Source organism: Canis lupus, chromosome 29 (genome assembly GCF_011100685.1).
Source record: "Canis lupus familiaris isolate Mischka breed German Shepherd chromosome 29, alternate assembly UU_Cfam_GSD_1.0, whole genome shotgun sequence".
NCBI lineage: Eukaryota > Metazoa > Chordata > Mammalia > Carnivora > Canidae > Canis > Canis lupus.
This window is the reverse complement of record NC_049250.1, coordinates 1,203,459-1,219,516: the sequence shown is the minus strand read 5'-3', so window position 1 is coordinate 1,219,516 and position 16,058 is coordinate 1,203,459. Positions and strand designations below refer to the sequence as shown.

General features: G+C 43.1%; 1 protein-coding gene across 11 annotated transcripts in view; it reads left to right on the top strand.

The window, feature by feature from the left end:
• EFCAB1 (EF-hand calcium binding domain 1) overlaps positions 1 to 16,058 on the top strand; it is a 22,632-nt gene extending 6,574 nt beyond the window's left edge. For 3 of the 11 annotated variants that reach the window (XM_038579270.1, XM_038579265.1, XM_038579269.1), the window contains one exon: positions 1,976 to 2,084. In XM_038579270.1, the coding sequence (XP_038435198.1) occupies positions 1,976 to 2,035 (60 nt within the window). In that variant the 3' untranslated portion in view covers positions 2,036 to 2,084. The other 8 variants (XR_005380935.1, XR_005380934.1, XR_005380937.1 and 5 more) reach the window with 8 other exon arrangements.

Genomic DNA, 16,058 nt, shown 5'->3' with positions numbered 1-16,058 from the left:
AAGCAGCTGAGTCTCAGAGAATTTGGACAAGTTGTCCAAGTTCAGTCATCAATTATGGAGTACTGCAGGCAGGCCCTTGAGCCCAAGTTCATAGATATGTGTAGTAGAGTGTTGCAGTAGTCCATGGCATCCAATCCAGCTGTATGGAATCACTGGTGAATGGCTGGTAGGACAAGGAAGGCTTATCTGAGTTGTTAGGCCACAATCGTCAGTTAAGTCAAAATGGAGAAGAGCAATAAAAATGAGGGAATGGCATATGCATGAGGGTGGGGAGGGGAAAGAGAAAGAAAGACTATTAGAAGAGCATTCAGTGTGGTATGAGACTGATGTTGAAGCTGGAAGTGCTTAGAGGAGCTAAGTCCAGTGGAGATTGGAGCTTAAATTTTGTCTTGAAGGCCATGAGGATTCATTGGAAGATTTTTAAGCAGGTGGATATTAACATGCCCACCTTCCCAATCTCTCGTCTATATCTCTAGTTGTCTACTCAGCATGTCCGGTAGATAATCTGAGTAAACGCTTGGTTTTCTCCTAAAAATCACTCCTCCCTCATCTTCCCTACCTCAACAAATGACACCCCTGTACAGTGTTTCAGTCAAAAGATGTAAACCACTCTTAATTTCCCTCTTAGAGCACTATCAGCTACTACTTAAAAATATATCCTTGAGTATAACCTCTTCTCCACACATCTGTGTTTGCCAACCTAAATCAAGCTGCCACTCAGTCATCCTGCCTCAATCATTAGCTTTCTTCTACTCTTGACCCCTACTGACTATTCCCCCACAACATCTAGTATATTTGTAAACACAAATTCTGTCATGCCCCTCCCTTGCCCCAAACCCCCAGTGCATTCTGAAGTCCATTCAATGGCCCCTTTTTCTCTCTCCAACTGTGGTCTCCTACTATATTTTCAATGGAGGGCTCCTGCCCTGGAGCCATTCCAGCTACCTCACTGTTCTCCCTAGGTGCCTTTGCACTTCTGGTAGCCTGCATCTAAGCATCCTGTCCCCAGACCTTCACGTGCCTCAGACCCTCACTCCATTCATTCTCTGTGCAGATGCCATCACCATCTTAACTACTATGCCCCTTCCACTCCTCACCACTGTGTCTTTCTACTTCATAGTCCTTATCATTATATAGAATATATTTTCTGATTTGCTTATTGTCTGTCTCAACACATGGATGGGAAAGGAAAGAAAGAAAAAGGAGAAGGAAGGAAGGAAGGAAGGAAGGAAGGAAGGAAGGAAGGAAGGAAGGAAGGAAGGAAGGAAGGAAGGAAGGAAGGAAGGAAGGAAGAAAGGAAGAAGGAAGGAAAGAAGGAAAGAAGGAAAGAAGAGAACTTACCTTAATCCACACCTACTTCTATTTTCTGTACAATGGCTTTCTTTTTCATAGTCAAATGCTGTAAGAGAATTATCTATATTTGTGACCTACACTACCATGGCATCTTCAGCACACTCCTGAAACTGTTCTTGCTGAGGTCACCACTCCCTACTTGTTAATAAATCCCAAACATAGGGCTCTTGGCTTCTTGTCTTGCTGTTCCACATCCCTTCACCACCCCAGCTCTCAGTGTAGCTTCTCAGCTCCAGGGCTGTAGGCAGCACCTCTACTCCAGCTATAGCCTGGCTGTGACATCATGTGACCTCTTGGACTCCAGAGCCCTGGTTTGCTGACCCTATCACATCCTCCCTACAATGAAGTAAGCTCAGTTTCTGGCCATCCAGCCACCAGGTTGAAGGTTCTTAGCTGTGTCATATGCTCTTGTTCATCTTTGTGGCCCCAGACCAAGTGTCATATTGGAACATAGCATAGTCACCATCTTCAAGTGGAAAATGCATGAGTGTCACAAGTTCTTGGTCCCCACTCCTTTTCAGTTATCTTCTGGCTCTTCAGACATTAAGGAGACATACAGAACATTTTGTTTTTCTTACCGTTTTATGGAAGTCTGTACTAATTTGAACATGTTTTTTTACAGAGTCAGATGGAATTTGAAGCCCAAGTATTCAAAGATCCAAATGAATTCAATGACATATGAATACCTAAATGTCTGTGTTGTCTCGAGTGAGTAAAAAAGGAGGTGCATGTGTATTGTTTATTTTTTCTACTTAGCTCAGAAAGATAACGTTGAATTGTGTGTTTGGGGTGGGGGATGGAGCTCACCAACAAGTATCATTCAACTGGTGCAAGATGCAAGCAAAATAAATAGACAACAAGAAGTCCCTTATTAAATGTTGGGTTTGGCAAGACAAGTTAGCATTGCCAGATATTTTATCATATAGACTATCTGTTAAAGCATAAGACTATCATAAAAAATAACTATCATAAAATATATTATAAAATGAAGATTATATAATCATGAATGATGGAGGCACATATTCTTCATATCAGAAGGATGCTGTGTATACATTTAAAACTCAGTGAAACTGGAGATCCCTGAGTGGCTCAGCAGTTTGGCGCCCAGGGCGCAAACCTGGAGTCCCAGGATCGAGTCCCGCGTCGGGCTCCCGGCATGGAGCCTGCTTCTCCCTCTGCCTGTGTCTCTGCCTCTCTCTCTCTCTGTGTCTCTCATGAATAAATAAATAAATAAATAAATAAATAAATAAATAAATATCAGTGAAACTACCGAATTTCCTTTGGAGCAGTAAATAATGAAGACAGCAATAAAAAAGAATAACAATAATGGCATTTAGCATTTAAATGCCTCTCTGCTAGGCATTGAAGGACATTTAGAGAGCTGAAAACAACATGGAGCCTACTTTAATATAATGCATATTATTATTTGAGGCTTTGCCACAATAACCTGCACAGAGAGTGAGCATCTGAGGGCATGGGTACCTGCACCCATCTTTATGTTTGTCACAGCAATTAGCACAGTCCTCAGCACACAATGAACATCATGGATAGAAAAGTAAGAAGACACAAGATAAATCCAAACACTCGGTGAGCGAAGGGGAAAGAAAAAGCTGGTTCTGTACATAATGGATGATGTGGCCACAACTTTCTGTCTATCTCTGGAGTCGCTCCAATGTTCCCCACCCCATTGCAGATGGCAGCAAAGCCCCCTAGCCTCCCCAATTTCTCCTGCCTCTCCACCTCAGCCTCATCCCTGTCCCCATCTCCCTGTCTGGGTGCACCTCGATGTCATCCTGCCACCTTTTGGGATCCCCTCAAGTAACCCTTACAGGAAGAACATCACATCATGTCCCACCAACAATGAACTCCTGAAAACAGAACAGCTTCCTCTCTGCCTCCTTCCATCCAACAGGTGCCTATAGGCATTGGATGCAGCATGAGAAAGATGGGGCCGACTTGGGTTTCTAAAGTTACTGTTTACTCCTGTCTTAAATGCATGCAAGCAGCTGAGAGAAGTATTATGCACATATCCCCTCTGTCCATATACAAATATTCAGAGGCTACTTGGGACGTTAAATCCCTTTTGTTACTACATATGTGTCAAGCTTAAGCAAAAGAGTACTTTGTGTAAAAAAAAATGGACTATTACAAATAAATGGAATAAATTATTCCATGAAATAAAAAGTATTTTACTGTCTAATTATTTTCTTAAAATTTTAGATTCTTATATAGATGGACTTTGATACAATTTTTCTTTCTGTCTTGAGTATGTAGAAGTAGTGAAATACATAGTGCTTTTAATTTTTAAAGTTTATATTTTTATGATTACAAAGTAATAGAAGTTCACTGAAGACTATTTCAGAAGTTTAGGAAATTAAAAATTAAAATTAAAATATTCATCAATATTCTGGTATAGATCCTTTCAGGTTTCTTAAGGCTTTTGAAAATATACCTATATTTTTGCACAGAGTATATCTATATTTTTTAGATGATCATATTGAAAATGCGCTTTTGCAAGCTGCTTTTTTAATGGACCACTATCTCATGGCATTTTCTCAGATCAATTAATATTTGTTGTCAAGCCTGACTTGCAATGGCCACCTGGCCTTCCGTTACACTTATTAAAGCACTCCCATCATTGACATTTCAGTTGTTCCCACATTTCTTTTACAAATAATTCCCAAGTAAAGTCCTTATGAATAAATCTTTTCATGTTTATCATTGATTGCTTGCTTATTCAGAGTAAGTTTTTAAAAGTGAATATTGGGTCAGAGTGTGAGGTTTCTAGCATGTTGCCAGACTACCCTCCAGGGGCCTGCTGTGCCCCATACATGCAATGCTGATTCCCCTTCCTTGTGGTACACATTCTTTTAACCTCTTTGCTGATGTTGTGGGCCATAATTGACCATGGTTTTAATTTATCATTTAAAGAACTAATCTTATACATCTATAACTAAACTTTTTATTGTAGACTATGTAAAAATCGACTTCTATATGAATAACGCTATTTTATTACTTGACATGATTTAAAACTAAAAAGCCTATTTAGAAAAGTCTAAATAATTTTAGTGAAACTTAAGATAGTGTTGGTGCAGACTCATTAGCTCTGTTTGAGAGCTTCCCCGTACATTATAGAATATATCCCTTCTGCTGTTCCTCATCATATCTGCCCAAATCATTTCCTTCTGCAACTGTATCTGGATTTCCGGATTCTCTTAATTTTACTAACATAGCAACTCATAAATGATTTTAACATTGAGAATTCTCTCAACTTAATAGCAGGATCATCCAAGTACACAGAGTACCTTTGAGGAAAGGCATCTCCCCTCTCACTTTGAGCTCTGTGGCCTGCACTAGGCCTTGCCTGCCTGCTGGTAGTTTGCCCTGACTCCCAACTCCCAGGTACAGCCAACTTGGCTCAGCCCCATCTTTGCCTGTCTTTGAGTGGCTGGGTTAGGACTACAGATGAGCAGTTATAATTTGGAGGGCTAATATAGACTTCCTCTCAATTGGCTCCTCAAAGCATTGGCTTCCCCCTCTCCCAGTGCCCTGGGAGGACCAGCAGAAAACCAACCAGGCCCCTCTGGAAAAGGTATACGTTGCATTGCTCACAGCATGGAGAACATCTGTCTGGGAAACAAGTACATTTTTTTAAACTACGGGATTTAAAAACTACCACTGAAAACTGGTAGTCCTGCATTCTTAACCTGCAAATATCTTTGTGTACAAGATTGCACTTGTTAAGAAGCCAAGCCTGCAATTGCTTGCATCATAAAGTCATCCAAAACATTCACCAAGTTCCCACTTGGTGCCAAACCATGAGAGTGAATATAGTCTAGGTCAGTTGCCCTGCTTTCACCTCACTTGTGTTGAGAATTCTATGCCCTGTGACAGCTGTGTCATCACCTTTACTAGTTGGATGCACAGTTACAGTCCCTCTCCTGTCCTTCTCCACCCCTCCCCCCAAAAAGTTATATCATGTTTAATTAAAGGAGATTGTAAAAGGGAATTAAAATCAAATATATTTTGAAACTGTGAAGACAGCAGTGTCTAGGAAAGGCTGCTCTGAGCCACTCCTTGGATTGTGCATTTTCACTGACTGCATTTTATCTGTGTCTATTTCCTCACAGAATCACCCCCAGCTCTTCCACAGTTACCCAGAACTGATGGTAAATCTCACCTAGTGTGGCTAAGAAAGGATGGCAATTGCATTTGACATAGAGAGATTATTATAAATGGTCCATAATAAAATAGAAACTTGACCTATGTATATGTTAACTACAATTTGGCAAATCTTGAGTATTGGCTGGTAATATTTCAAAAAGAGGGAGAAGTGATACATTTATCTTTTTTGATTTAGTGACTATTCTCTGTTAGAATGAAGCAGATGATCTCGTCAAATGTTTTCAGTCTCAGTTACCAATGAAGAAGGAGCCAACCACTATACATACCGAGCAAATCAAAGTCCCCTTCTCATGTGATGTCTCTCAAGGAAACTCTCAGTTTCGAAGGGGAGTGAAAAAGGAAGGCAGCCTAATAGTGAACTATCCTGTGTGAAACAAAGCATGCTTCCACATTTGAATGGCTTTATCAGAGTGCCATTAGCCTGAGCAGTAGTTAACTGCTTACAGTTCCATCGTTGGTAATTTGTGGTTTTCTGTGTACCTCCTGCCTCCTACCTAATCCGTCAAGAAAATATTCCTCCCCCTAAGACACACATCCTCTTGTTTATTTTCACCTCCCTCCTGCCTGTTAAGCTCTACACTACCCCTATTATGTGGCCCCAGCCAGACTCACAGAGAGTGCCCTGGGTGAGAAGCTTGTCAACTTAAAGGTTAGTAAATTGGGTGAAATACAGGCTGTCCTCCCCTTAACCTGCGGTGCACCTTCCTGTCTCCTGTCCCCAACAACAAAGTCAGCCCAGAGCTGGGCAAAGTGAGCCTGAAGATGGAGAGTTGCATGGAAGGAAGCAGAGGAATTTACAAGTTCTCCCTGCAAGAGACAGTTAGAGCTTGTGTCACTACCTCCTGGTAGGAGAGATTAGCGCCAAAGCCCAGGGCAGTCCAGAAGAGTAATTAAAACCACTTGGTAAAGTCCTCCTTAATGATCCCTTCAGAGATACAATAGAGTCAGAAAGTGAGATAAAACTATCCCCACAATCTCATTAATACATTATACAAAAATCCAATGAGCACTTTTGTTCTGGGCATTATGCTAAGTACTTTATATTCATCTTACTCATTTCTCACAACTATCCTAAGAGGTAAACATAAACATTACTTACTATCTTCCTCCTACAGGAAACTTGAGGAAACTGGAGTTTAAGAAAATCAAGAAACTCCCTAAATATCCTAACCTGGTCAAGAATAAAGCCAAGATTTAGACCTCGTCCAGTTCTAACATTGAAGACCTTCCTGTAAAGCAATATGTGCTCTTTTAGCCATATGTACTCCTGCGGTTTGAAATTACTGAGCACCCCTGCTTCCTAAAGAATCTTCAAATTGCCCCTTCAAGGCTCCCTGGTGGTGCTCTGTACTTGGCATGTTAGTGAGTGAGACCGTTGACAACTCTCTCCAAGGCACTGTTCTTATCTGGAAATACCTTAGAGTTTTCTTTCTTTAGTTGAAATTTCCCATTTGGATGTGAAGGTGCCCACTTTGGGAACCAATAGGAATCTAGACATTGGACTGGGACCTTGCCTTGTCAAGAGTCCACACATGGTGAATGGGGTTCATGAATAGTGGCCAAGCTGTCAGATTCTGTGGCTCTGTGGTCAGTACAAGATTAGAAGTGAGATGAGGGTCCACCAACCATGGAAGGAGAAAGCAGAGGCTGATACCATTGCTGATTTGTGAGGGAAAGGACAGAAATCCTTCAGGAAGGAGAAGAAAGGGCTGGACTCCTCAAATAAAGAATGTTTCTTAGGTCATCTTGGGTGATGTCAAAGAAAGATGTCTCTCTGAAGAAGAAGATGCCAATGATGAGAGGCCATGATCCAGTGGTGAACACCAGAAATTGATGTAGCCCTTCCTGGTGCCAATAACTGGCCCAAGGATGCTAGGTAAGGCATAGCTGGATTTGTAGTCTTCCCAGACCCTGTTCTAGCTCCAACTGCCTCTAATTGTCACAAGGTATCACATGGCCTTGCACAGGTCACACAAAACTTTAAAAGTCTGATATAAGTGAAAAGTGGTGTGTATTTTGATGGGGACATTGTATCTGTCATCCAAACTGAAAATACTGAAAGGAGATGCTACTATACTGGGACAATGTAATCCCAGGTAAAGTGAGATGTATGGCCACCCATTTATAGGCTACAGCCTATTCAAATTATATTTGATCTGGGCACCTAGGTGGCTCAGTAGTGGAGCATCTGCCTTTGGCTCAGGTCGTGATCCCGGGGTCCTGGGATCGAGACCTGCATCGGGTTTCCCTTGGGGAGCCTGTTTCTCCCTCTGTCTGTGTCTCTGCCTCTCTCTGTGTGTCTCTCATAAATAAATAAAATATTTTTAAAAATCACATTTGATGTAAAATGGGAATAATACCTATTCTCTGTGTCTCCATCACACAGGGTTTTTGTAAGAATTGAATACGATAATGTCTGGCATCATTTTGTAAACTGTGAAGTATGAGACAAATACATAGATTGATACAGGTATGCACTAGACAGTGGAATCTGTGCCCTGTCTTGGAGCATGCTTGTGTTCTCAGCAGGAGCTCATATATAATGATTCAATAAGAACAGCAACAACCTGGAAATGACATACATTGATTAAATGTGTGCCATTGCTTGAGTTACTTAACCAGTTAAAGAAAGCTGAAGGACATATCTAAAAACGTTTTTAGGGGGATCCCTGGGTGGCTCAGTGGTTTAGCACCTGCCTTTGGCCCAGGGCATGATCCTGGAGTCCCGGATCGAGTCCCACGTCGGGCTCCCGGCATGGAGCCTGCTTCTCCCTCCTCCTGTGTCTCTGCCTCTCTCTATGTCTATCATAAATAAATAAATAAATAAATAAATCTTAAAAAATATTTTTAGTGATGTATTTACAGAAATGAATCTCATGAAACTAGGATAAAACTTCAGTGTAAACTAGAATTTTGATGGTTGCAGTTAATGAAATCATGTCTCCTATTAACACACACACAGAGACTCTCTCATAACAAACTCACAGAAATACACATGGTAGTTTATTCCATTTAACAGACACATTAGAGTGTCTTGAATTTCTCTATCATCCTGTCTGGATACCACTAATTCTAAAGTAATTGGTACCATACTGTTAATGACTATAGTCCTGATTAACTACATTCAAGACTTGATGTGTTTGTTATGCTGGCTCTAAGATGCTAAAATATTAAAGAGAAATTAATAAGGTGCATGGTTTGTATGAAAGCATAGAAGTCAGAAAATCCACTGTGTAAACATGAACTTACATCCAAGTTATGTGAGCTCCAACCAGCCAAATTCACACCTTGGTCTACTTGCTATGTTCTTAAATTGGATAGTGTAAATTTGACTAAGGGCAAAACAGACTGCTGGGCTTGAATTTCTAAAAATTACTTGGTACTGCATTTTGATTCATGCATATGCAGAAAATAATACAACAGCCGTACGAATTATAGTCAAGTTATTAACTAAGAAAGTGGGTGAATCTTCCTTATTTCCATGGACCCTGAAAATCCTCATGTTTGGATTTATGCATGTGTACATGGCACTACATCTAATCTGCAGACTATATACTAGGCAACAAAAGGGATATGGGAAAAAGGACATTGTCTCTATAGGCAAGTAGCAAACCATCTAGGAAATCAGACTTGCTGTTGTCTTGGAGAAGAGGAGAAAGAGGAGAAAAAAGAAAGGAGAGAGGAGGAGGAGGAGGAGGAGGAGATGGAAAAATAAAATGAACTGAGTAGGAGCAAATAGTGTTTATGGCATGACCTTTATAAAAGAAAACGGGTAAGAAGGAGAGTAAAGGGGGTTTGTGCTTGTCTCTCCTTTAATAGCCATGTTATTACAGAAAATCAAGAGTCAGAGAGAAGAGAGACAACCTCCCTTGCAGAGTGTGTTGAGAAGTCAGTGGCGTGGAGGAGCTATCATCAGGGCAAAGCAGGATGTGGAACAGGCCAGGGCCTGCACACCCAGCACGAGGTATGTGACTGAGAGGCAGGGAGCTGGCCCGCGGCAGGTGCAGCACAGCCAGTGCCCGTCGGCCCCAGGAAAGGAAAACCTGCAGGTGCAGTTGGGACATGTCCTGAGCCTCCAAAGCCACGCGTTTTTCTGAATAGCTGTCCTATCTTCATTGTCTGCCTGCAAGATTATGGTTTGCTGTGGGAGGGGACGGGAGGCAGGGAGTGGTTTGGTGGAGTCTCCAGCTCTGGCGGCTTGGATGACACACATAGGCTGCTCCAGAAGTGAGGTGCAGTTGGAAGAGGCCAAGACTGGCCAAGGGGAATGTTGATGGTGGGGTCTTGCCCCGCCAGCCCCATGCAGCCACAGGTCCCCCCAGGAGGGCTCTCCTTTCTCCAGAGGCTGTGATGGACATGGAGTTTGCTGGCTTCCACTCAGCACTGCCCTCCTGTCCTCCACAGGGAGCATCTTCTTCCTTTCTCCTTCAGCCATCCGTGGGCTGAATAATTATCTTAGCACCCCAGAACTCAGTGCTCAAAAGCCCCAGAACTTCCTAATGCCACCCAGATTTTCTCTACACCTCCCCAGGAACCAACCAACACAGTGTCATACCCACTGTTGGGACTCACTGTCCTTTGTTAAAGGACCTCTCAGCAACTCTCATGACCTATAATCAGAGGCAGTTGTACAAATAAAAAAACTGCCATGTTCAGTTGGAAACAGGAGAAAGAAATGGAGCCATGTGTCTTTTGGAAATTCCCAACACTTGGTCAAGGTGAAACTCCCGTCTGGTTCAGAAAAGGTCTATTAGAGATGGGGGAAGATGTGTTAAGTATGAGAGCATTTTATATTTTTAGGAACTTAACTCAAAGGTCTAGTAGTTGCTATAGCAATGCCTATGACCAAAAAAATGAGGAGGAATGGATGGTGGGGTAAGAAATTGTTCTATGACTGTATGTGCAACCAGGGAAAAGATATAGTGAGCCATAAAAGGCAGTGCTGAGGTATGAAGAAGCCTCCAGAACAAAAATTAGAGAAAAAAGCAAGGAATAATCTGGTCCCTTCAAAACAGTACCCTAAAGAGTCATCCAAACCATGGCACAGTGCACTGCATCTGGAAAGAGGTCAGGGGGAAGAAAGGGTGAGGAGTGTGGAGAGACTGCTGGAGGGGGACAGAGGAGGCCACCAGGACTAGGGACGCAGGCAGGTGTCCTGAAAAGCCATGTGCTAGGGAGGCTCTACACATTTGCTTGGATCCCTTCCTCCCACATGCTGGCTTGTAGAGCTCCGGGCGGGAAGACCACATCTGGGTGGGTGGGGAGAGGTGCACCCGTGGAAAAGGGTGAGGGATTACTCTAGGTTGAATTCCTCCTTTCTCAGGTGACTGCATTCTGGCCGCCCCACACCTCCCCCTTTCATTCTTGGCCTGCCACAGTCCACCTGGGGCATGCAGGCAGCTGCTCCAACCACATGCCCTGTCAGGACCTGTTGCTTCCAGGGGAAGAATGCAGGAATATCAATTCCCTTCAAATGCTGAAAGGGGAGAGCCCTGCTTTGGGAGCTATAGGGGTGTGAAGAGTTAAAGTACAAAATCAGAATATAGAACAATTTAAGCCTAGACCCCAGGATGGAGGGGGGTGGGGGATGGGGGAGTCGAATTGAGTCTCTTTGGTTGGTGAGCTCAAAGAACCAGAGGTGGTAGAACTCCTTTGCCTCCCAGCCCTGGGGGAATGGGTATAGCACAGCACCCTTCTTCAGCAAGGCCTATGCTCCTGTCTGAGCTGGAGGGGTCCTGGGACTTGTGCCTTGTCCAATTCCAACACTCAGTATGGCACCCCCAGAACTTGAGCAGACATACCTTCTGATAGGGCTACTGAGCAGAGCACCATGCCAGGAAATGGGGTACCCTCCTTCAGAGCTCATGCACACACAGCATCCCCCCACACACCGTGAGCAGCCTTTGCATATACCTGGAGAGATCACACAAGCAGGATTAGGGGTGGGCTCTGCAGCCATGCAGGAGTGAGCACTGCTCTCACCATCTACTCATATGGCCCAGGACAGATGCCTTGACCACTCTGTGCCTTACTTTATACAATCTGCCACATAGGATTGTGAAGGTTTAAGTACATGAATAGATTAAAAGCTCTTAGAATGGTGTCTGCCACATAATAGATGCTCAATAAATGTAAGCTTTTATAATTATTAGCTATAGATGACTTATTATATAAAGATTGTGTGCTTTGGCTATATTTCAGGAATCTGGGACCTGTTTTATTATTCAGTGTCATGTTTTCAAGAATAACTGTAATACTGGTTGCTCCTTTGGTTGCTCCTTTGATTACCCCTTACAGCATTCACATAGCACTTAGTAAGCACCACTGGCTGCTGGCCTGCTGCAGTTCATGAGCAGAACTGGAATTCCACTATGGGCTGGCATCCTACATGGGCATGCTTGGAAAGGAGCAAAGGCAGGTACAGTTCTGCAGATGTGAAGAGGTAACTAGGAGTCCTCGGTCTATGAAGCAAAAATATTTCCCTGCAAAAGTTCTCAGCTAAGAATGAAATTGGCTTACTTTCATGGAATGCTAACCCTTGGCCACAATCAGAATCTCTATTGGCTGAACATCCAAGGGATTTCTCCACTTTTTTTTAAAGATTTTATTTATTTATTCATGAGAGAGAAAAAGAGAGAGAGAGAGAGAGAGAGAGAGAGGCAGAGACCCAGGCAGAGGGAGAAGCAGACTCCATGCAGGGAACCTGATGTGGGACTCGATCCCGGGACTCCAGGATCACGCCCTGAGCTGAAGGCAGACGCTCAACCGCTGAGCCACCCAGGTGTCCCCCAAAACCTGAGTCAAGCCGCACAAACACTACATGGTTATGCAAGTGGGTTCCTTAAATCATTCTTTTTAGAAGAAACCCATAACCTTGAAAAATATAAGCAGTCAACAAGAATGCCAAGATATTTCTCCTTACAAATATCATATCCTAGAAGCACACTGGCTACTTCTAAGGTGTCCTTCCTCACATCTATTATTAGCCACCAAATCACAATCCACTACTGTGTAAGTTTCAGTGTGCTTTGGTATCTGGTCCTGATTTTAGCTACGGTTGTGTTTGGTGTGTGTGTATGCCCTCACATTGCTCATGTTCACACACCTGAACTCACCTGTCCATGCAGTGAGACTTTCTCCTTTCCATATCTCTCAGATCTTCATTACCCAGCTCCACTTGTTTTTGCACTAATTTATGTGTCTTCCCATTATCTGGAAGCCTCCAGATTATCATGTGCTTTTTTTATTTGCCTGAAATAGATGATCTCTACCCTTGAACATTTCTGGTTATTTCATGGAAGGTGATGGGAAAATAGCCTCCACATTGGACTCAGAAAATAAAGGTGAGCTGGACACAGTCTTGGGGTCACTGGACTTTGACTACAACTTTCAGACCAAAGGCTGGTCCTGGATACTATCTCCTTAAGGCCGATCTGCAAAAGCAGCACTCCTCCCATTTACAATGGCAACAGGTGCAGGGAGTGAGCTGTCTGGCTAGTGCCCAGGGCTGAGTGGATGGGGAAGGAAAACCTGAGTCAAGCCGCACAAACACTACATGGTTATGCGAGTGGGTTCCTTAAATCATTCTTTTTAGAAGAAACCCATAACCTTGAAAAATACAAGCAGTCAACAAGAGTGCCAACATGTGACTACAACAGGCATCACTGTAGGAGTCCACATCGAAGCACAGACATCTGTTCTTACATGAGTAATGCCAAGCTAGATGCACACAAGGAGAAGAGGGAGGAAGATAGGCAAAGAGAAGTGGTGGGAGGCAAGAGGGAAAAAAGTAAATGAAAAGAAAAGAGAAGAAAAAGAACAGCATGAGCCTCAGCCTTATCTATGGATTGCCAGGTGTGTGGTATAGGAAAACAAAGATGTGTTTTACCTTCTCTAGGAAAAGCCACTTCTGATGGACATTAGGGGGAAATAGCTAAGCGCAGGCTCCAGGAATAATAAACAAACCAGACTTCAGGCTCTGTGGGGAGCAGGAAGAGGCGGCCTTCCTCACAGTGGTGTCCCTACACACCCCATGCTCATGGCACATGGCCCAGCTTGATACACCGGAGGCGGGTAGGATGACAAAGAGCTCTTAGGAATGGACTACTGGTTTAGGGTCATCCTTTCCCCTGGTCACAGCAGGAATGTGATAGGATGGTGGAGGTGAGCAGAGGGATGGGAGGGCACAAAGTAAGCACCTCAACCTCATAATAGAACACCCTGTATCAGGCCAATGCTTCAGCACAAGTGCAAGTATTTACTCATCCCAGGGTGCTCCCTTCTCTCTGGAAGGTAGGTCTGAACATACTAAGGGCCCATTTGGCCACAGAACATCTGCTGTCCACTGCCTGTGGAGCAGCAACAGCTCACGGGGGGCTGGCTAGAATTCAGAGTCTTGGGCCCCATTAGCCCTGCTGAGTAGGATCCCTCCTTTCCTTAGATCCTGTGGTGATGCATAGGCATGTACAAGAAGCTTGGCTCTGGTTGTCCTGGAGAGCAACTGAAGCATGACCTTCAGTACTAGCAAAAACTTTACAAATACATCATACATTGCAAAATAAATCAGAAATGAAAACTGAGGTTTGATTTAATTGCACTGAATCCTAAAAGAACAACAAAAATGGGGAGTTTATTTAATCCAAATCCCAATCTAATTTTACTCATGCCCTAAAGAAATTTTTAAAAAAGAAGAAAGAAAGAAGAAAAAGAAAGAAGAAAGAAAGAAAGAAAGAAAGAAAGAAAGAAAGAAAGAAAGAGAAAGAAAGAAAAGAAAGAAAGAAGAAAGAAAGAAAGAAAGAAAGAAAGAAAGAAAGAAAGAAAGAAAGAAAGAAAGAAAGAAAGAAAGAAAGAAAGAAAGAAAGAGTCCTTTTTTGCAGCCAGAAATAATTTGGTAAGACATGAGGAAGAATGCCTCGATAGATCATCAGTCCAACAATAGCATGCATGTTGTCCCTCCTTGGAATGCTTGAAGCCAGCCTAAAGACAGCAGTCTAGATACTTGAGAAGATCATGGGCTTATAAATGAGGAAGGAATGGAGCTGATATGAAAGGCTACCAGTCAATCTAGTATCTAAAAGAGATTTTACCTCAATGCGTACATCATATGGACACAGTGTCCTTACTTGCCTTTCATCCACATACATGGGCACTCTCCTGGAAAGGTCAGGACCAACATGGGGGGTGCTGAAGATATGCCAGAAATCCCCTTGGTATGTCATATCTTCACACAATCGCCAGCATCCTTTGGTAGGTTCAACAGCGTGGCCTTCATCCTTAGTAATTTGTGGCTTGCTGTGTACTCACACCATGATTTAATCCCTCAAAAAATATTCCTTCTCCTAAAACACACATCTGCTTGTTTATTTTCATCTCCTCCTGCCTATTCAGCCTACACTGCCCCTATTATGTGGTCTGCCCCACACACAGAGCTCCCTGCATTAGGGATTGTCAGGAGAAAGGACATTGGAATGAACGGGTAAAAACTAGGCTCCTTTCCCCCTTTTGCCTGAAACTCACTTCATAATCTACCACTCTGTGCCACCAGCATTCAGGAGGTGTCCTCACCTGCCAGTCACACATGCACAGAGTGTTCTTCTAGCCCTACACAAAATGGAGTTTGAAGGAAACACAAGTGTCGAAGTAAAAAATTCTAATAAAGCAGGAAACAAGACTTTAAACTCCTATCATTGGAAAATATTTTGAATACTTTAATCACTGTTTTGGCTAGAAAAGTTATGGCATGTGCTTAATCATTAATAGCAAAATCTTCACATTGTTCTAGTACTGAGTAACAAATCACAGAAGCAATATTATTAAAAACCATCCAGTCAAATGCTCGCTAATGAGTCAGGTAGTCAATAGATCTCAGGGGAGCGGGGCCATCTCAGGGGAGCGAGTTAGCAGAGGAATTCACTGCCCTTCCCTCATGCATGCACACTGCTTATGAGTTTTACACTGCTGCTTCTTGATGTCTCCCTCCTTGTCTTTCTATACAATCCCATTCCTGAGATATCTCTTAGAGCTCAAAACAAATTATTGAAATTTCCAAGGAAGGTACAGTAGCAAATAGTATTTTATTTTACAAAGCTGATGTATGAGTTCTGACAGAAAAGTACAACCAGCTCCTTCCTCAGAAGAGCCTTCCAATCCTACCAAATTCTTGCTTTCCTGATTGTTTTTATCTCTCTTCCAAGATCACCCACTGGTGTATACATACACAACTGAAACCCATGTATGTCACATTGTTTTGATCCTTGGAAAACTATTAAAGATGGGAGCTGATGAGCAGCAGGATGGATGAAGGTAAGTGAGGGCCCACCATGGACTGTGGCTGGGAGTGGGACCAAGAGGGTGGTGCTGGTCTCTCCTTTAATAGCCATGTTATTACAGAAAATCAAGAGTCAGAGAGAAGAGAGACAACCTCCCTTGCAGAGTGTGTTGAGAAGTCAGTGGCGTGGAGGAGCTATCATCAGGGCAAAGCAGGATGTGGAACAGGCCAGGGCCTGCACACCCAGCACGAG